The sequence below is a fragment of the Lacerta agilis genome, chromosome 7 (genome assembly GCF_009819535.1).
Source record: "Lacerta agilis isolate rLacAgi1 chromosome 7, rLacAgi1.pri, whole genome shotgun sequence".
NCBI lineage: Eukaryota > Metazoa > Chordata > Lepidosauria > Squamata > Lacertidae > Lacerta > Lacerta agilis.
In genome coordinates, this window is record NC_046318.1 from 84,928,038 (window position 1) to 84,945,132 (window position 17,095).

Here is a 17,095-nt window from a genome sequence, read left to right on the forward strand (position 1 = left end):
CCAAGATGGCGGCGGCGGCGGCGGCGCCTGCTCTGAGGCGGAGGCCCCGGCGGTGAGTCCTGCCCTGGGGGGCCGGTGGGGGGGAGAGAAAGAAGAAATATTATCATTATTGTGCCTGTTATTGTCATTATGTATTAAATCCCCGCCCCCTCCCTGTGAAGGAGCGCGTGGTCTGGGGTCTTTCCCTCCCCCTCCCCCCCCAAAAAGATACCCCTCCCCCTATTCGCTTTGGGGTTGGGGGGCGCACCCCATGGAGCTCAGTCCAAAGGCGGGCAGACACCCCCCGGGACACGCTTCTCTGCCTGTGTTCAAACACACCGGGGGTGGACTAGATGTCCCTTGGGGGTCCCTTCATAGCCCTCCCCCCCTCAGTTCCATATTATTGTATCCCGTGAGAGAACCCTTTTCGACGGGGGTGGGTTGGGGGGCGAGGAGCATGCGCACTTCCTCGGTTTTTTTAAGTGTGTGAGAGAGTTTTTTCTGATGGGGGGAGTGTTGAGTTTTTGTATCTGACCCCCCCTTCCTCCTCCCCCCCCCGTTTTCCACCCCATAAAAATAACCTTTATTATACAACAATTTACATATAACTTAAGACATACAATACACACAACAACATAGACACACCGTAGATACAAACTTAAAATTTCTCATTTAACGTAACACCCCTTTAAACTTCCGATTCACTTCATTGTACTTTTTACGTTTTTTTAATCTATACGCATTTCGTTGTTATTTTACTTTCCCCATTATTTATCTTGAAGATTTTGCTATACAGTACATATACTTTCTCTGTGTTTCAAGATTCAATCCAGGAGATTTACATTATCACAATAATTTTAAAGGTATTCTTTATCCAATCTTGACTTACTTTCTGATTTGAATTTCCCCTTATTCCCCCCGTCATTTTTGCGAGTTGTAAATACTCTTATCGTTTTTGCTTGCCAGTTCATTTTTGTGGGGATACTGTCGCCTTTCCAATTCTTTGCTATTAAGATCCTAGCCGCTGTGGTTGCGTATATGAAAAGGGGTCTGAGATTTTTTTTAAAATTTCCTTTCCTTTCCGACTCCACAATTCCGTGATTCTGCCAGTATCTGCTTGCTTTGTTTTGGTTTTAAAAGCTCACCCGCCACCTATCAGTTAAAAACTCCCAAGTGAAAACAGAATAAAGAAAGGACCAAATTCGAGAATACAGTATTAAGATATAGCCAAAAAGCAGGGGGATTATTATGCAACAAACAAGTAGAGGAAGTTGAGGGGTGTCGTAGTGGGGAGGGGGGTATTTGGGTTTGTGTTTATATCTGAGATGATGTTATTGTGATGAAGATAAAAATATAAAAATCAATTAAAACTATTTAATTTTTTAAAACTCTCAAGTGGAGAAGTTGGGGCACCCCCTGTCCCCTCAGGTTCTCCGCAGAGGGAAGTACGAGGCGGAGAAGGAGAAGGAACGTTCCAACTTCTTGCCCCCCCGTTTCCTGTTCTCTTGTGGCAACTCAAGAGCCTGGGGGTGCCACCCTCCTCTGCTGTTAGAATTGCAGAGTTGGAAGGGAAGGGGCCCCCCGAGGGCCATCTAGACCAACCCCCTGCAATGCAGGCAAAACATTCCTGGCAGATGACCATCTAGCTTATGCTTAAAAAAACACCCCACTGCCTTCCACAAACACAGGCTTCTGTGTCTACACTGAAGGGGTGTCTTGGTATTGCTAAGGGAACCCAGTGAGCAAAACCCGGCATGGCAGAGCACCCTTGGTTGTAGGCAGTGGCAGTGGTAAGGCGGGGCAAAAATCACATCTAGCTTTTCAGGATATTGCCAGAGAGAACAGCTGGCTGTGAATTACAAGAAAATCAAAGTTAATGGTTTTCTCAAGAAACTATAGGGCCCATAGATGGCGCATGGACAACCAGCTAATTGAGCAGGTCAAAGTGGAATTTGCTGCCCAGGAGTGTGGTGGAGTCTCCTTCTTTGGAGGTCTTTAAGCGGAGGCTTGACAGCCATCTGTCAGGAATGCTTTGATGGTGTTTCCTGTTTGGCAGGGGGTTGGACTGGATGGCCCTTGGGGTCTCTTCCAATTCTAGGATTCTAAGTTTTCAAATATCCTGGCCTTATTTTCCAGTCTATGGGGTCATGGGGAGCACACCAGAAATGTGCAAAAGAAAAAAGCGTCCCAAAGCGCCAAAATTCTGACACGCTTTTTCCACACGAAAGGTGGTGAACATATACCATCAGTCCTGGAAGTGTTCCAAGCTGAACCCCTAGCACAGTTGTTATATGGGGCTCAGATTTGGACAGGCACTCACCTTGGATCTGGATTCAAAACCCTTAAATGTATTTTATATAATTGACTTTTTATTTCTGTTCTTTGTATATCGTATTGTTGTTTTATTGCTATGGCCGACGGCTGGCGCAAATAAAGATTCATTCAATCCCATCTTGCCCAGTCTCCAGCTCCCGCTCTTCCTTGAGATTTGCCAGCCTCACAAGAAGCTGCTCTGGTCCTTCGTGACTTTGTCCAGCTCAGCCAGCCTCGAGCTCTTGCATATCTGCGTATGAGATGGCGCCCATTTCACAGATGGCACAGCAACTTCTTCTGTGCTTTGCGTTGAATTGATTCAGACCTTGTCTTTAGGGACTAGTGACTTTAGGGACTATTCATTTTATAATGTATCTCTTCTTTGGCGATCCCTCGCAGCTGAGTAAGATTGTCTTCCATGAACACGTTTTAACAATGAGTCCTTAAGTGACTGTGGAGGCCAATTCTGGATCTACACGTCCTTCCACAGTGAGGACATTGGTTTCTGGGAGGGAGTTGATCACGGTGTGGATTAGCCAAGCGTGCCTTCCTCTTAGTACATTTCTCTCTTGTGTCCTGAGTTCGAGTGTCTTCAAAGCCCCATGACACCTTTGGTAAAGGCTGTTCTCCAACTGGAGCGCTCGCAGGCCAGTGTTTCCCAGTTGTCGGTGTTTATACTACATTTTTTAAACAGAGAGAACAATTTTAACTGCAGAGGAAAATTAAAAGAAGAAAAGCAAAACCCTACAATAGGCATGTAGAATGAATCCAGAATTAAACAAATTCAGGCTTCGAGGAAAACATTGCAGATTCTTCTCTAAGTGACATTTTGCTTTCCCCTTATTTATTTACCTGCTTCATTTATATAGTTGCCCCATAGCAGAAGTACTCTAGGAAGCCAGTGTTAATGAAGTCCAAGACATTCAAAGTTATCAGATTATGAATATTTGTGCACATATTGACAAGGCTGCTGAAGGGCTGAGTAAAAGCCCATCCTCTTACCTCTCTTTAGCTACTTGGATTGTTGGTGAGAGACAGCTGAGAGGTAACTAAATATAATAATAATAATAATAATAATAATAATAATAATAATAATAATAATAATAATAATAGTTTTTATTTATTTGTACCCCGCCCATCTGGCTGGGTTTCCCCAGCCACTCTGGGCGCCTTCCAACAGAGATTAAAATACATGAAATACATACCTTTATTCAGCCTTATGGAACAATTTCCTATTGTTGCTTCACTATAGAACTCTTCTCAGCCAAGACGGTTCCTTTCGGTCCTAAGGAACAGGCATTTATTACCTATAATCCACAATACACTATCAGGTTTTTTTTTTAAAAAAGTGCAACTGCCAGTATCAGTGTACCCTGGTCGAGTTTAACAGAGCATGATGTTGCTCAGGGTTTTTCTCTGGAGACTGTGCTACAATTGAAGTGACCCCAAGGGACTCCTCACCTCTGGCAAGTGCTGTCGCTGCGTACTGTATTTGCAGAAGCCTGCCAAAGTGTACAAATAGGTTTCCTGCATTAAGTTATCAGTGACATACTTTCCTAAAGCATTTGCAGGTAGGTACTTTCCAGTCTTTGGCTGGGCAAAATGGCATTTATCTCATTTCAAGGCTGTGGAACTGGTGATCGGTTGCCCAGATCCCTAGAAATGTGATCTTCATTCCTGGAATCATTTGAAATGTTTTGCCCTGAGCCCAGGTAGCTCTTTGGAGTTTAAAATAGTTCTAAATTGTCGTGATTTTTTCCCCACCTTCTAAACAGCGCTCTGGGAAACGGGGAAACGCTCTGGGGCTTGTTGGCAGTGTAATCACAGCAGAGGCAAATAACAGTTCTGCCGTGTTGCGAATGAGGTTGGATCTAGGGCTGTGCCCTTGACTGCATAATTCTGTGCCGTCCTTCCTCTCTGAGGAATGGCGAGCTAAGATGCTGTGTGTCCTGCCAAGGTGGGTCTCTCTCTTTGTATCAGGGACAAGGCATGGAGGGACAGGGGCTGCTTTGTTCTCCGTGGGGTGCTTGTCAGGACTTTGGCACAGCTTTGGGTGAAAGTGCGGGTACTTCATAGCATTGGGTGGTGGTGATTCTAGGATTTTGTGAGATAAAATGACGGCATGGAGTGACAGTTTCTCTGATGGTGTACTGTAGTGGGAAGGTCATTGCGGGATGCTGTTTTTGGCTCTAGAAATAATTGTGCAAGGCAGGAAGGATTTTTTTTTTTTTAAATCTGCCTTAAACAGTTCAAGGAAAATATCATTGGGAATTTCTAGCTGGGCATTTCAGAACTTTTTTCCACAAAGAAAAGAACATGTGCTCATGGAACAAAGAATAAATGAGTCTTCTTTTGAGCATAATATTGGAAACCTCTGTTACTGAAAGGATGCTTTGATGAAGAAACATTAAAGTAAGGCATTTCCCACCCAAGACTATATTATTATTATTACTACAAGATGCCATTAATTTTCACTTTTACAACTCCCACAATGAATATTTTAAAGATTGCTGATCTTTTTCTCCCTTTTCTCTATTCACATGATGTCTGGAAAAGAAAATGTATTTTGATGATTTTTTCCCCCTGAAAAGGGGGCATTGGTGCACAGTTTAAATTGGGGCATTTAAACAAAAACTTTTTTTAATTTCAGTGAAGGTTGTGATTAAAAGTCAGATAAGGCAAAAAGAAAATCACAATTGGATGGAAAGCCAGTTAAAAGCATGGCTGATATATAGGTTAAGTCACAGAGATTGCTCTGTATACTACATATGAGTTGATGCATATGGCATGGCCTTTCCTAAAATAATAATAGTTTTGTCTTGTAGCAAGTAGAGTGGAAAGTGTAGTTTTTCAGTCAGCTATCTGTCTGGGTAGATAGCAGATTGCACCTCTGTAATAATGACTATGTAGAGTTTGTTAGACAATTTAAAAACCATACCCCCCTCGCTGCTTGCTGTTAAGACAGTTTTGTAAGCCTGTTATGTAAGGTTACGGTGGCACTGGGATGAATCCTGGACTCCAGAGTCCCAACTCCAACTGTCCATTAGTCCGTGCAATTTAGATACTGTCTCTGAGTGAAGAAGGGGAACTGGGCACAAGCTTTCCTGGGTACTGTATGATGCATCTGTGTGTTAAGGGATATGAACTGTTTGCTTCCCTTCTGGCTGTTTCATTCAGTTACAGTAGTTCTTTTCTGTCACTCTGCAGTAAAACATATGTTGGGGTCACCAGAGCAGCAAAATCCTCACAGTTGCTGCAGATTCCAACCTTTGGATTCCAAAACTTTGCATTTAGCCACTCAGTAAGAAACATTTGTAGACTAAAGGAGAGCAGGTGTAGCTTGAATGCAGATGTGGTTTAAATGCTCCAGAACATGAGTACATGTACCTGACGAGGGAGTCTGCTGCATCGCACTCATGTGGTGGGAAACATGAGCCCCAGGTAGTGGTGCATTTGTCTGGATTTCAGAACAACTGCTTGTAACATACTCTAGTACAAGGTGCCCTATGGCCTAGATGCTGTTGAGCCATAAAATCCCTAATCTACTTCAGTCCATCTGAGTATCAGTTCTAGGATTCTCAAACAGAAGCTCCCAGAAATTAACAGCTCAAGTTATTAGCTCTTGCGTGAATATTAAAATCTTCTGCTTCCTACCCACGCGGTTGCATGTCCTTCTCACACGTTTTCATTTTGTTTTGCCTGCAAAATAAATCTTTGAAAGGTCAGCAGTAGATGAAACATCACTAAATACTCCCCATCCGGTTTCTTTTATGTCTCAGCCTAACTTACTTAGCAGGGATGTTGTGAGGATAAAATTATATAATCCAGGGTACGCTGCCCTGTCAAATCCTTGGAAAAACAGGACACACATTTGATAATATTATTTTGCTACTAGTAATAGAACTTGTTGTAAGGCAGGTTTTGTTTAATGCGCCTTAGTGTGTCGTCTTTCCTTCACATTCTGCTCCATTTCCACAATGCTCCATCCCACTTCTTTTTGGTGCAAGGCAGGATGTGGCCTGAGAGATACCCACCTGCATTTTCCATTGTTTTTAACCTCTGTCAGAGCAGCAGTATTTTAAAGAAATGTTGTAACTCTGCCTTTATGTTTGGGGCAACCGGCAACAGCACATGGTCAAGCTAGCTAGCTCACTTTACGTATGTTCATGGCTTTTTTTTGGCCTTTGAGGTGTGGCAGTCATGAAGATTGAATTCTGATTACGGTATGGCCGATCACGAAAGCAGAGGCATTAATTAAAGCCATGCTGCTCATAGATAGACATCAGAAGTGTACCCACAAAAGCCTGGCGATCCAGGGAAGCTGTTGCATAATTGACACCACCCCCAGACATAGTTTCGCTTCCTCTGTTGTGTTCCTTTGCTTCTGTACATGTGCCTTCTTCCCACAGTTGTGCAAAGAGCCATTTATCTTTTTGGTTTTGCCTCAAAGGGCAAAAAAGCCGTGTTGTTGTTGTTCAGTCGTGTCCGACTCTTCGTGACCCCATGGACCAGAGCACGCCAGGCACCCCTATCCTCCACTGCCTCCCGCAGTTTGGCCAAACTCATGCTAGTCCCTTCGAGAACACTGTCCAACCATCTCATCCTCTGTCGTCCCCTTCTCCTTGTGCCCTCCATCTTTCCCAACATCAGGGTCTTTTCTAGGGAGTCTTCTCTTCTCATGAGGTGGCCAAAGTACTGTGAGCATACGTAAAATGAGCTAGCTAGCTTGACCAAACATAAAGGCAGAGTTAAAACATTTCTTTAAAATATTGCTGCTCTGACAGAGGTTAAAAACAATGGAAAACGCAGGTGGGTATCTCTCAGTCGGTCCATCCCCTGCCTTCTTGAGCTCTGTACAAGATCACGTTAAGAAAGGAATGTCAGAGGGGATGCACGTTGATTGTGAGGGATGCAGAAAACATAGTTCCTGTATAGAAAACCCAGGCATAATTCACCTTGGAGTTCTGCGCAATCTCCCGTGTGGCTATCAGGAGCTTCAGAAAAGCTGTGGTCGTGCACTTGCTCAGCTCTTTTCCATTTCATTGGGGCTTGTGCAGAGAAGGGAAGCATCCGGTTGAAGTACCTCCTATTTCTCTACTTGAAAGCTTCCCCAAGGCAAGATTTAGAAAGGTTTGCGCCGCTGAACTCTGGCACGCATGCAGTTGCTCCAGGCCCTAAGCTAAACAGTATTAATGACCAAATTTAATAGCGTTAAGCTTAATAACTAACATTATTTGGCTTTTTATCTAGGAGTTGGACGGTGGTACCCTAAACATGGGCAGTTTCTCTTTTCTAATAGAGTGGAGTCTGTTTAAGACTTCTGCCGCCTACCCTGTGATCTTAGGCATATTTACTTGGGGAGAGAATGCTATTAAATCCAGTGGGAGTGGGAGTTGCTCTCATGTAATTGTGTATTGGACTCCGCCTGTCGGAAGGTCTGGAGGCACATGGCACCGCTTCGTTCAGAAGCTAAGCAGGTTTGGTCCTGCGAACACCCTGAGTGGAAAGACTGCCCAGCAGCCCGAGGGGAGCTGCTCTGAGCTCCTCCAAGACAGAAAGGGGGCATCAGTGTAAGATCTAAATATTAACCCATGGATGATCAGAGAGGGCCAATTCTCCAGGTTCCCCATCACCTGGGGGCAGTGGTAATGATGATGATGATGATGATAATAATAATAATAATAATAATAATAATAATTTAGTTAGTTAGTTATACCCCGCCCATCTGGCTGGGTTTCCCCAGCTACTCTGGGCGGCTTCCAACAGAATATTAAAATACAATAGTCTATTAAACATTAAAAGCTTCCCTAAACAGGGCTGCCTTCAGATGTCTTCTAAAAGTCTGGTACAGTGGTACCTCGACTTACGAGCGACTTGACTTCCGTATTTTTCGACTTCTGAATGACCTCTGGAAGCGAAAAAATGGCCGCTGCTTCCAAAATTTTCAACTTACGAAGGGAAAGTGGCGGCACGATACCTCGACTTATGAAGTTTTGAATGTGGTTTTTTCGACATACGAATTTTTTTCCCGTTCCGAGATGGCGCCTTCAACTTACGAAATTTCGACTTACGAACGCGCTTTCAGAACGGATTAATTTCGTAGGTCGAGGTACCACTATAGTTGTTTTTCTCTTTGACATCTGGTGGGAGGGCATTCCACAGGGCAGGTGCCACTACCAAGAAGGCCCTTTGCCTGGTTCCCTGTAACTTGGCTTCTCGCAGCGAGGGAACCGCCAGAAGGCCCTCTGCACTGGACCTCAGTGTCCGGGCAGAACGATGGGGGTGGAGACGCTCCTTCAGGGATACTGGATATAGTTGCATAGTTGTAAGGGGAAAGGTCCTTTTTAGCCATCAGGCTCAACCCTTTTCTGGCTAAGGATATTTTTGTTTGTGTTCTTTCACCTTCTCAGACTCATCTCTGTATCCATAAGAGCAACAAACTTGGATTGGGAGGATATGGGTTCAAGTCCCATCTCCACTGTGGATCAGTTGCGCAGCCTCAGACAAGTTGCTCTCTGCTTTCATTTATAAATTAAGATAGATATGTAATTTGTAGTAATTCCAAACACTGAAGGTCGGCAAGAAGACAACTGCCTTTAAAAGTATGCATTCAGTGCAGCAGGACGGAGCCAGGACCACAGCAAGGAATGGAGGAGGGCAGCTCAGAAGTGCCTTGTAAATTGCTTGCTGTGGTTTCTCCTGCTTCCTTTTCTTCATCTTTAAAAGCAAGGGTGGCTTATCCATTAAGTGGTGGACCTCTTGAGATTGGGCAAAAGTCCCCAGGCCAGGCAGTACAGCTGCACCGTTAGCTCTAGGCTTGGTTTTTTATCAGGCATTGGAGCGGTTGTCGTCAGTCTCAGTGCCATGTGAGGCTTGTGCTCAGGGCCGGATTGAGGTTTGATGAGGCCCTAAACTACTGAAGGTAATGGGGCCCTTTGTATGTCCAGCTGTCCTTTGTCAACAACAAATTGTCACTGTTTTTTGTGTTGAATATATGCTATGGTCATTTATGGACCTAATAGGTATCTAAAGTCATTTGCATGTAACAAAATATGTATTTTATCAAAGTGATTGTGGAACTGAAATACAATTAAGAAGAAGTATATTAATAGTGAATTTTTTTGGGGGCCCCCCAAGAGAGTGGGTCCCTAAGCTATAGCTTGTTTAGCTTATACGTAAATCCGGCGCTGCTTGTGAACAAGACATGGGGCTGGGTGGGTTGTCTCTGGGTGCCGAGCGCTTAGCTCCACGCTGCTGTCTCCGATGGGATCTTATTTAGCTGCACCCAGTAAATGGCTCTGACGTGACGACTTTCTTTTTTCTCTTGCAGTTTATCACATGGTGGAAAATAGAAGCCAAGCTTCACATCAACAATGCCTGGCAGTAAGTATGGCTACCTGTTGAAAATGTAAGGCACTTGCACTGAGAATTTGAGATTCGGTCCTTGGGAGGAAATCTCTTCTGAAAAAGAAAGGCAGGAATATGGCAAGTGTGGTGCATCTTCGAACGTGGAGCTCTGGCTTCAGACGTCGTAACAGACGTGCTCATTGCTATCCAGAAATGTATTAACTGCTTCGATTTTAACTGCTATTGCGAATACTCCTAGCATTTAGAGGGCTAGAGCCTTGAGCTGCTATGCAAATATAGCAGTCAAAGTGGAGCTCCCTCCAGCACAGAGCTAAAACTGCTATTTAAAGACTTAGCAGAAAATAAGGTGGACACTTATCGGTAAAATCTGGCTAACTCTTTTTTTTGATCAAGACATTCATAATAGAGAGGTCAAGAAATAAATATTCCCACAATTGAAACGAAAGCTTGATGAAGGAAATAACTGGTGTGCAATTAGTACTGAGGTTCACAATCATGCAGTCTTTAGATGTGGCTGCTATAATTAAAACATGCACAGAAATGGGAAATCCATTGTACTGTAGTAATTACTGGCCAAGATGGGGAAGTAGCTCAGCTACTTGTATTCTTGTGCTTCTTTATTTTCTTGTATGCCTGGCTATATCTTCCTTAAAAAATAAAATAAAATAAAAAATCAGTCTTTATCCCCATTAAAAAAAAAAAACATTTTAAAATTTCTAAGTTATTCAGAAGCTCTAGTCTAGAAAAAAAAGTTACCTCTCTTTAAAAGAGAGACCGTTCATTTTCAAGTGTGGCGCCCTTTTTAAAAACACCTTGTGCAGTGACTTAGAAACATCAATACTTTTCTATTCAGATATTTCTAAGATGCTTTGTGTGAGAGAAGCCTTGATCCTTCTTGCAGAACTAGTGAAATACAATGGCCTTTGATTTCAGTGTTTTTCATACTTTTGTGGGTGCACACGAGTACCGCAGCCTTTCCTTCTGTAGCTGGCGTTGTGTCTTGGCTGTCCTTGACAATGGATTAGAGAAAGAGAGAGAGAGAGATCCTTTTAAAGTATGCTTTTCAAGTGTGGACACTGTATTCCTTTTATTGAGTGCAGCAGTTGATCAGCATCACTCAGGCTAGGAAGAGAAGGAGCTCTTTCAACATAACAAACAGCAACATGACATTGACCATACAGCAGATGCAACATTACAGAAGAAATGTTCTGTACTCTGGAGCGTTGGCGGGCTGCTAAAGTGAATGTCAAGCTTAAGGCTAATAGCATTTGGAGGTTGCTTGCATAGATATGGTGAGCTCTTTCGCTTTCTCTAAAATCATATCAGAAATGATCTTCAAACAGATTTAGTTATTTATTTGCTGCTTATGTTTATACTCTTGCCTTACTCCAAATGGAGCCTAGGGAAGCTAACAATTATTTAAACCATTCTAAACCATATTCTCACATATGTGTGTGTGTGTGTGTATAAAAATTATAATTAAACAGTTCAAACACTGAAGACAGCATCAGTTCATAAAGTACCCTCTCTTGATACACTGTACAGTTAGGCACCAAATGCTAGCAAAATTAAATGTGGCTTTAGGCGATGTCACCAATAAGGGAGAGAATCTGATCACAGCTTCGTTCCATAAGAAGGGGCCTTAACTGAGAAGGCCCTGCTCAGCACCACCTCCCGGTAAACCTTGGCCATTGGTGACACTATGAGCAGAGCCTTCCCAGCAGATCTCAAAACCTAGGCTGGGGAACAGTAAGAGAGAACCTCCTTTAAGTACCAAGGTCTAATAGGATTTAGTATCCTGGAACCAGTACCTTGAATTGGTTCTGGTGGCCCAATAGGCACACAGTGTATCAGAATTTTGCACTTTTTGCAGCCTCTGGACCATCTTCAAGGGCAGCCCCATGTGTAGTGCACTGCAGTAGTCCATTTTTTTAAAGTCTAGGTCTCTTGGTTCAGGAGTATTGAAAGCCTGTGAATGCAACAAAGCAGTACATTACTGGTCTCAACTACAATAGGTTGTAGTAATAATCATGATGGAACCAGAGGAGGAGAAAGGTTATATGGCCCCAACTCATGGTTCTTGGTGGGTGTCTAAGGCCCTGCAGTTCAAAAACATCCCCAAATGCCAGTATATTTTAATCATGTTTCTTACTGGCTGCGCTATTCTGCAAAGCTACTCAGTTGTTACAACTTTTCATAGAGGCATTGTTTTGGAAGAGACGGGTGGGGGGGCGTGTTGTCTAGTCCAACTCCCTGCTCAAAGCTAGGGTCTGCAGTGCAGAATGCAACTATAGCATCCCTGGCCCATGGCTGCTTAGCTTCTGCTTAAATACTGCCAGCAAAGAAGGGGGTTGGACTAGATGGCCCTTGGGTCCATTCCAACTCTACAATTCTATGAGTCTTAAGAGCACCACACTGCCCTAGATGGTCTATTCTTCTTCTGCTATATAGGTCTAGTTACAGGTAGGTAGCCATGTTGGTCTGCCGTAGTCGAAACAAAAGAAAAAAATATCCTTCCAGTAGCACCTTAGAGACCAACTAAGTTTGTTCTTGGTATGAGCTTTCGTGTGCATGCAGGTATCTGAAGAAGTGTGCATGCACACCAAAGCTCATACCAAGAACAAACTTAGTTGGTCTGTAAGGTGCTACTGGAAGGAATTTTTTTATTTTGCTATATAGGTCTTAGCATTTATAATCTCTCCTAATGTTTAGCTTCCCCGTGGTTTTTATTCATTGGTTCTAGGCTTGTTCTCTGGAGCAACAGAGAGCAAGTCTTCTCCCTTCAGATACCTGAAGGTTTCTATCGTGCCATCCCTTAATCTTACGTTCCTCAAGAGAGCAATCTCAGGTATCTGAAAGGTTATCGTACAGAAGCTGCAGCAGCAGCAGGCTGCTATCTACCCCGGGGCGCTATTTGATGCCTGTCCTGCTAGCAGCATTAAACAGCCAGCCCTCTGCACCAATGTGTACCCGTCTGAATGACATTTATTGCTGCACAGAACCGTATTAGCTTTATTTCTGCAAATGTTAATGCAGTTTTCTTTATTGAGTAGTATTTTGAGAGAGTTTATTTCCTTTCTCCTTTTACCCTACACTTATTCGGCTGTAAATAATAGGCTAAGGTTCTTATTAGGACAATGTCCTTCCAAAGGACAATGGAGAAATGTCCTTTCTCCATTTGTGTGTCTCATTACAAGGTGGCCAGGCTAAGTTACATGCATGTCAGGTGCGCTGACCCCGGTCGTACGCGGCCAGGCGCTCTCTTTCATTTCCAGAGCTTGGCATTGTCGGTGCAATTGGATACGTGCCGTTCTCATGTGCAGGGTCCCTTGGAGCTTCTGTCACGTGCAGGGCTAGCTAGATAAGTGTGTGCTGCCTGTACCTGAATTTGACATTGCCGAGCCTGGGCAGCAGAGAGCCGGGAAGGTGTAGAGGGGCAGCTAAAGAAAGGCGGAACTGCCAAACTGTCAGGAGGGGACAGGATGAAGACGTATGTGGCCGTTCCTGTAGCTGAGCAAGATAAGTCCTATGACTACAATCCTGAATGGGAACCAGGCCCATGCGTGTGCCTTGGTAGGTGATTTCTTCAGAGTGCCTTCTCTTTCCCTCCCCTCCCTCACCCCCATTCCGTTATTTTGCTGAGAAAGAGCATTGCTTTCTCTTGAAAGTTTGAAAAACACCTGTACAGGTGAAACTCGAAAAATTAGAATATCGTGGAAAGGTTCATTTCTTTCAGTAATTCAACTTAAAAGGTGAAACTAATATGTGAGATAGACTCATGACATGCGAAGTGAGATATGTCAAGCCTTTATTTGTTATACGGTAATTGTGATTATTATGGAGTACAGCTGATGAGAACCCCAAATTAACCATCTCAACTTTGGGATTTTCATCAGCTGAACACTAAAATCATCACAATTATAACAAACAAAGGCTTGACATATTTCGCTTTGCATGTCATGAGTCTATCTCATATATTAAACTCCAGTAGCTAATGAAAACAATTGCTTACATAAATGGACTTTTCCACGATATTCTAATTTTTCGAGTTTCACCTGTATACTCAAACCATCCTCTTTCTCTTCTTAATATCTTCAATGCATGCAGTTCAGTATTTGAGCAAACCCACTGGATTATTTCTTAGTTGAAAGGGGGGGCAGTGTGAAAAGAGATGTTAACACGAGCCTCTTGTTCAAACATGGAGTAAACTGTGCTGTTGATTTTACTGCAGATATAATTTCAAGCTGTGTTTTGCTTGTTTCCCTACATATGTCTCCCCAGACACATATTCTCCAGGTATACAAGTCTGTTCTTACTGTGTGGACCAGTTGCTGGCATGTACCATAACTATATACACTTAACATTGGCGTTGCTGCCTCCTTGCATGGTAGCATAGTGGTTTTCTTGGTTTGATCGAGTGTAACTGCTTTGTGTGCTGAAATCTTGGAAATTTGACCAGTTGGAAGCTAATGTTGCTTGCCCCATATTAGACCGAAGGAAGGAATTTGCAAAGGGGGAGAGGGAGGGCAACTACATACAGGAAATTACAAATGTGCACTTTAAAATTAACATTTCTGAAATCTTGAGCGGGGTGTTCTAGATCAGGGATGGGGAACCTCAGGCCAGAGGTGGCCCTCCTAACCTTTCTGCCTGGCCCTTGGAATGCTCCCCAGTGCTTTTGCTGGGCTGGTTTGTGTCCTTGAACTCCCACAATGCCTCTCTCTTGCCAGGATGGAGAAGGGTGGGTGAGGGAGCGTAGTAGAAACTTCCCTGCACTGAAACCTACATGCACTGCTGTGCCCGCTTTCTTCTCCAGCACCGCCCATCAAAGGCACGTGGCCCCCAAAAGGTTGACAAAAAAGGCATGTGGTCCTCAGATAGAAAATGGGTTCCCCACCCTCGTGCTAGACCCATGGAAGAAGCTACGTCTCTAGTTTGTTCCGGATCATACCCCACTCTTTCCCATTTCCGAAAGCAATATTCAACATAGTTTACATAGTGCCTGCTAATATGGGGACGGACGGACGGACGGACCGGCACACCTGTGCAGGAACCGAGCTCCGTAACTTAGGGTCTGCCACAGAGAAGGCCCTGGCCTGCCTCCCTACCAAATCAAACAGATCCTGAGCTTCTTTGATGGATTTTGCAAGCTGAACCTCTGCAGTCAGAAGTGAGCATGACTGAGTTCAGTGCAGCTTATTCTCAAGAAACTCTGCCTTGGGTTGCAGTCGTACTGCTCCTAATGAACTGGTATTTTGCTATATTGCAAGGACAACCAACAGTGTGTCCCTCCACATGTTCCTGGACTGCAGCGCCTATCATCTCTCACCACTGTGTTGGCTGGGGATGATGGGAGCTGTAGTCCACCACCATCAGGAAGGCACCACGTTGGGTACTGCTGCTGCTGCGGGTCAAGGTAGCTGCTATGTTTTTGGACTCCCTTTGGGAATGTGGCTGTGGCCACTTCCTGCACTTCAGAATTTACCACTGCGCTATTGGTCAGTTTGAAGCACGCAGAAGTTAGATATTAAAATGCTGCTACCTTGGGACCAAACGTGTATCTTTGGCTGTTTTCATGCAGGTCCACCCGTATATTCAAAAACCTCCACAATCAGTTCAAGGGATCACAGACTAGAGTTTGCCTCTATCTCCCGGCTTTGAATGTAGTTGCCAGGGAAAGACCCCTTTACAGATCAGTCCCGAGCAGGCTTTTTATACAGATGAATTCCAACTTGGGAGAAAGGAGGGATATAGATATATTAACATAATATTGATGTAAGACCCGTAGAGTTCAGTAGAGCTTACTCCCGGGCGCTGCAGCCTTAAGTTCAATTCAGCTGCTTTTTCTTTGTGCAGATCTTTCCCTTGCAAATTCATATAGAAAGAGGAAATGAATATCTTGCATCTTTTCTGCTTGTGAATTGGATATACTTTCTACCCATCTTTCCAAACCGCATGTGGTTTTAGGAGCATGTGAAACCAGTCCTTTGATTTCAAAGGATGCCCCCAAATTTTGTGTATGCTTCAGATCTCCTTGCTTTGATTTTGTGTTTTTATCTTGTACTTTTATGCTGTGAACCGCCCTGAGATCTACAGAGGAAGGGCAGAACGCAAATTTAATAAAAATAAAAAATAAAATAAAAAATAAAAAATTTCTGTGCACAAACTAATAACTTCTGTATGTGGTGTGTGTGTGCGTGTGTGTGTTTCACACACTGCTTTTTTACAGCAGAGACTAGATAATTGAAACGCATACATAATTATGTGTGGGCTTAAAAGTCACCACATCTGTAAGCATCTTAAAGTCCATTGTGTGCCAAGCTGTATCTTGTGATCTAAAACTGGCTTAAAGCTGCACAGCTCCCCCCCCCCAGTGGTCATGATCTGAAAACACGCATAGGCAAACTCGGCCCTCCAGATGTTCTGGCACTACAACTCCCATCATCCCTAGCTAACAGGACCAGTGGTCAGGGATGATGGGAATTGTAGTCTCAAAACATCTGGAAGGCCGAATTTGCCTATGCCTGATCTAGGATGACTCTGGAGAGGAGCCAGTTTTCACTGCTGCCCTTCATTCAGCTTGTGCATCCAGTTGCTGCTTTCCCCACTATTAAAACCATTGTTAAAATTATTGAACCTACCTACACCTGTGGGACACTTTCTCACAAAAGTGCGCATGTACCTGAACCTGCGAATTGTGGATGTGGGGTGTCATTGCGAGTGGAGATTCCATTCTGAAAAAAGAGGCCCCACCTCCACAGAGTTTGGTTCTCATTGCAGTTGTTGTTTTTTGCAGGAGTCTGCTGCTGCTGCGCTGCCTTACGCCCGCGTTACAAGCGCCTGGTAGATAACATATTCCCCGAAGATCCAAAAGTAAGTGAGTCCTTGCAGTCTTGTGTTTTAATTTGGGGTGGTGGGAGGGGTTGTAGGGAGTTTTGAGGGTTTTGCGTTCAGGCATTTTTTTACTTTTTTTTTTAAGCTTTTGTTTAAAGATGTTATCTTGGTAAGGTTGGCCAGCTGGCCACTTCAACATTGTGAAATCACCCAGGTTGTGATGATGCTGAGTCGACTGCTCAGTAAAATGGATACAGCCGCACACGTCATATGAGTTTCACACAATTTAGTTTAAAACGTATGCTTTGCTTAGACTACCCTCATAAGTCTCATAAAATGTTGTTCAGTTGTTCAGTCGTGTCGGACTCTTTGTGACCCCATGGACCAGAGCACGCCAGGCACTCCTGTCTTCCACTGCCTCCCACAGTTTGGTCAGACTCATGTTGGGAGCTTCGAGAACACTGTCCAACCATCTCGTCCTCTGTCGTCCCCTTCTCCTTGTGCCCTCCATCTTTCTCAACATCAGGGTCTTTTCCAGGGAGTCTTCTCTTCTCATGAGGTGGCTAAAGTACTGGAGCCTCAACTTCAGGATCTGTCCTTC

The 17,095-nt window shown here is 43.9% G+C and overlaps 1 protein-coding gene across 1 annotated transcript in view; it reads left to right on the forward strand.

Moving 5' to 3' along the window:
- The window catches only part of LOC117050365 (protein EFR3 homolog A), a 43,900-nt gene continuing 26,805 nt past the window's right edge, over nt 1–17,095 (forward strand). Inside the window, exons 1-3 of the mRNA XM_033155980.1 lie at nt 1–52; nt 9,623–9,675; nt 16,457–16,533. Coding sequence (XP_033011871.1) covers nt 9,666–9,675; nt 16,457–16,533 — 87 coding nt within the window. The 5' untranslated portion in view covers nt 1–52; nt 9,623–9,665. The remainder of the gene's footprint in view (nt 53–9,622; nt 9,676–16,456; nt 16,534–17,095) is intronic.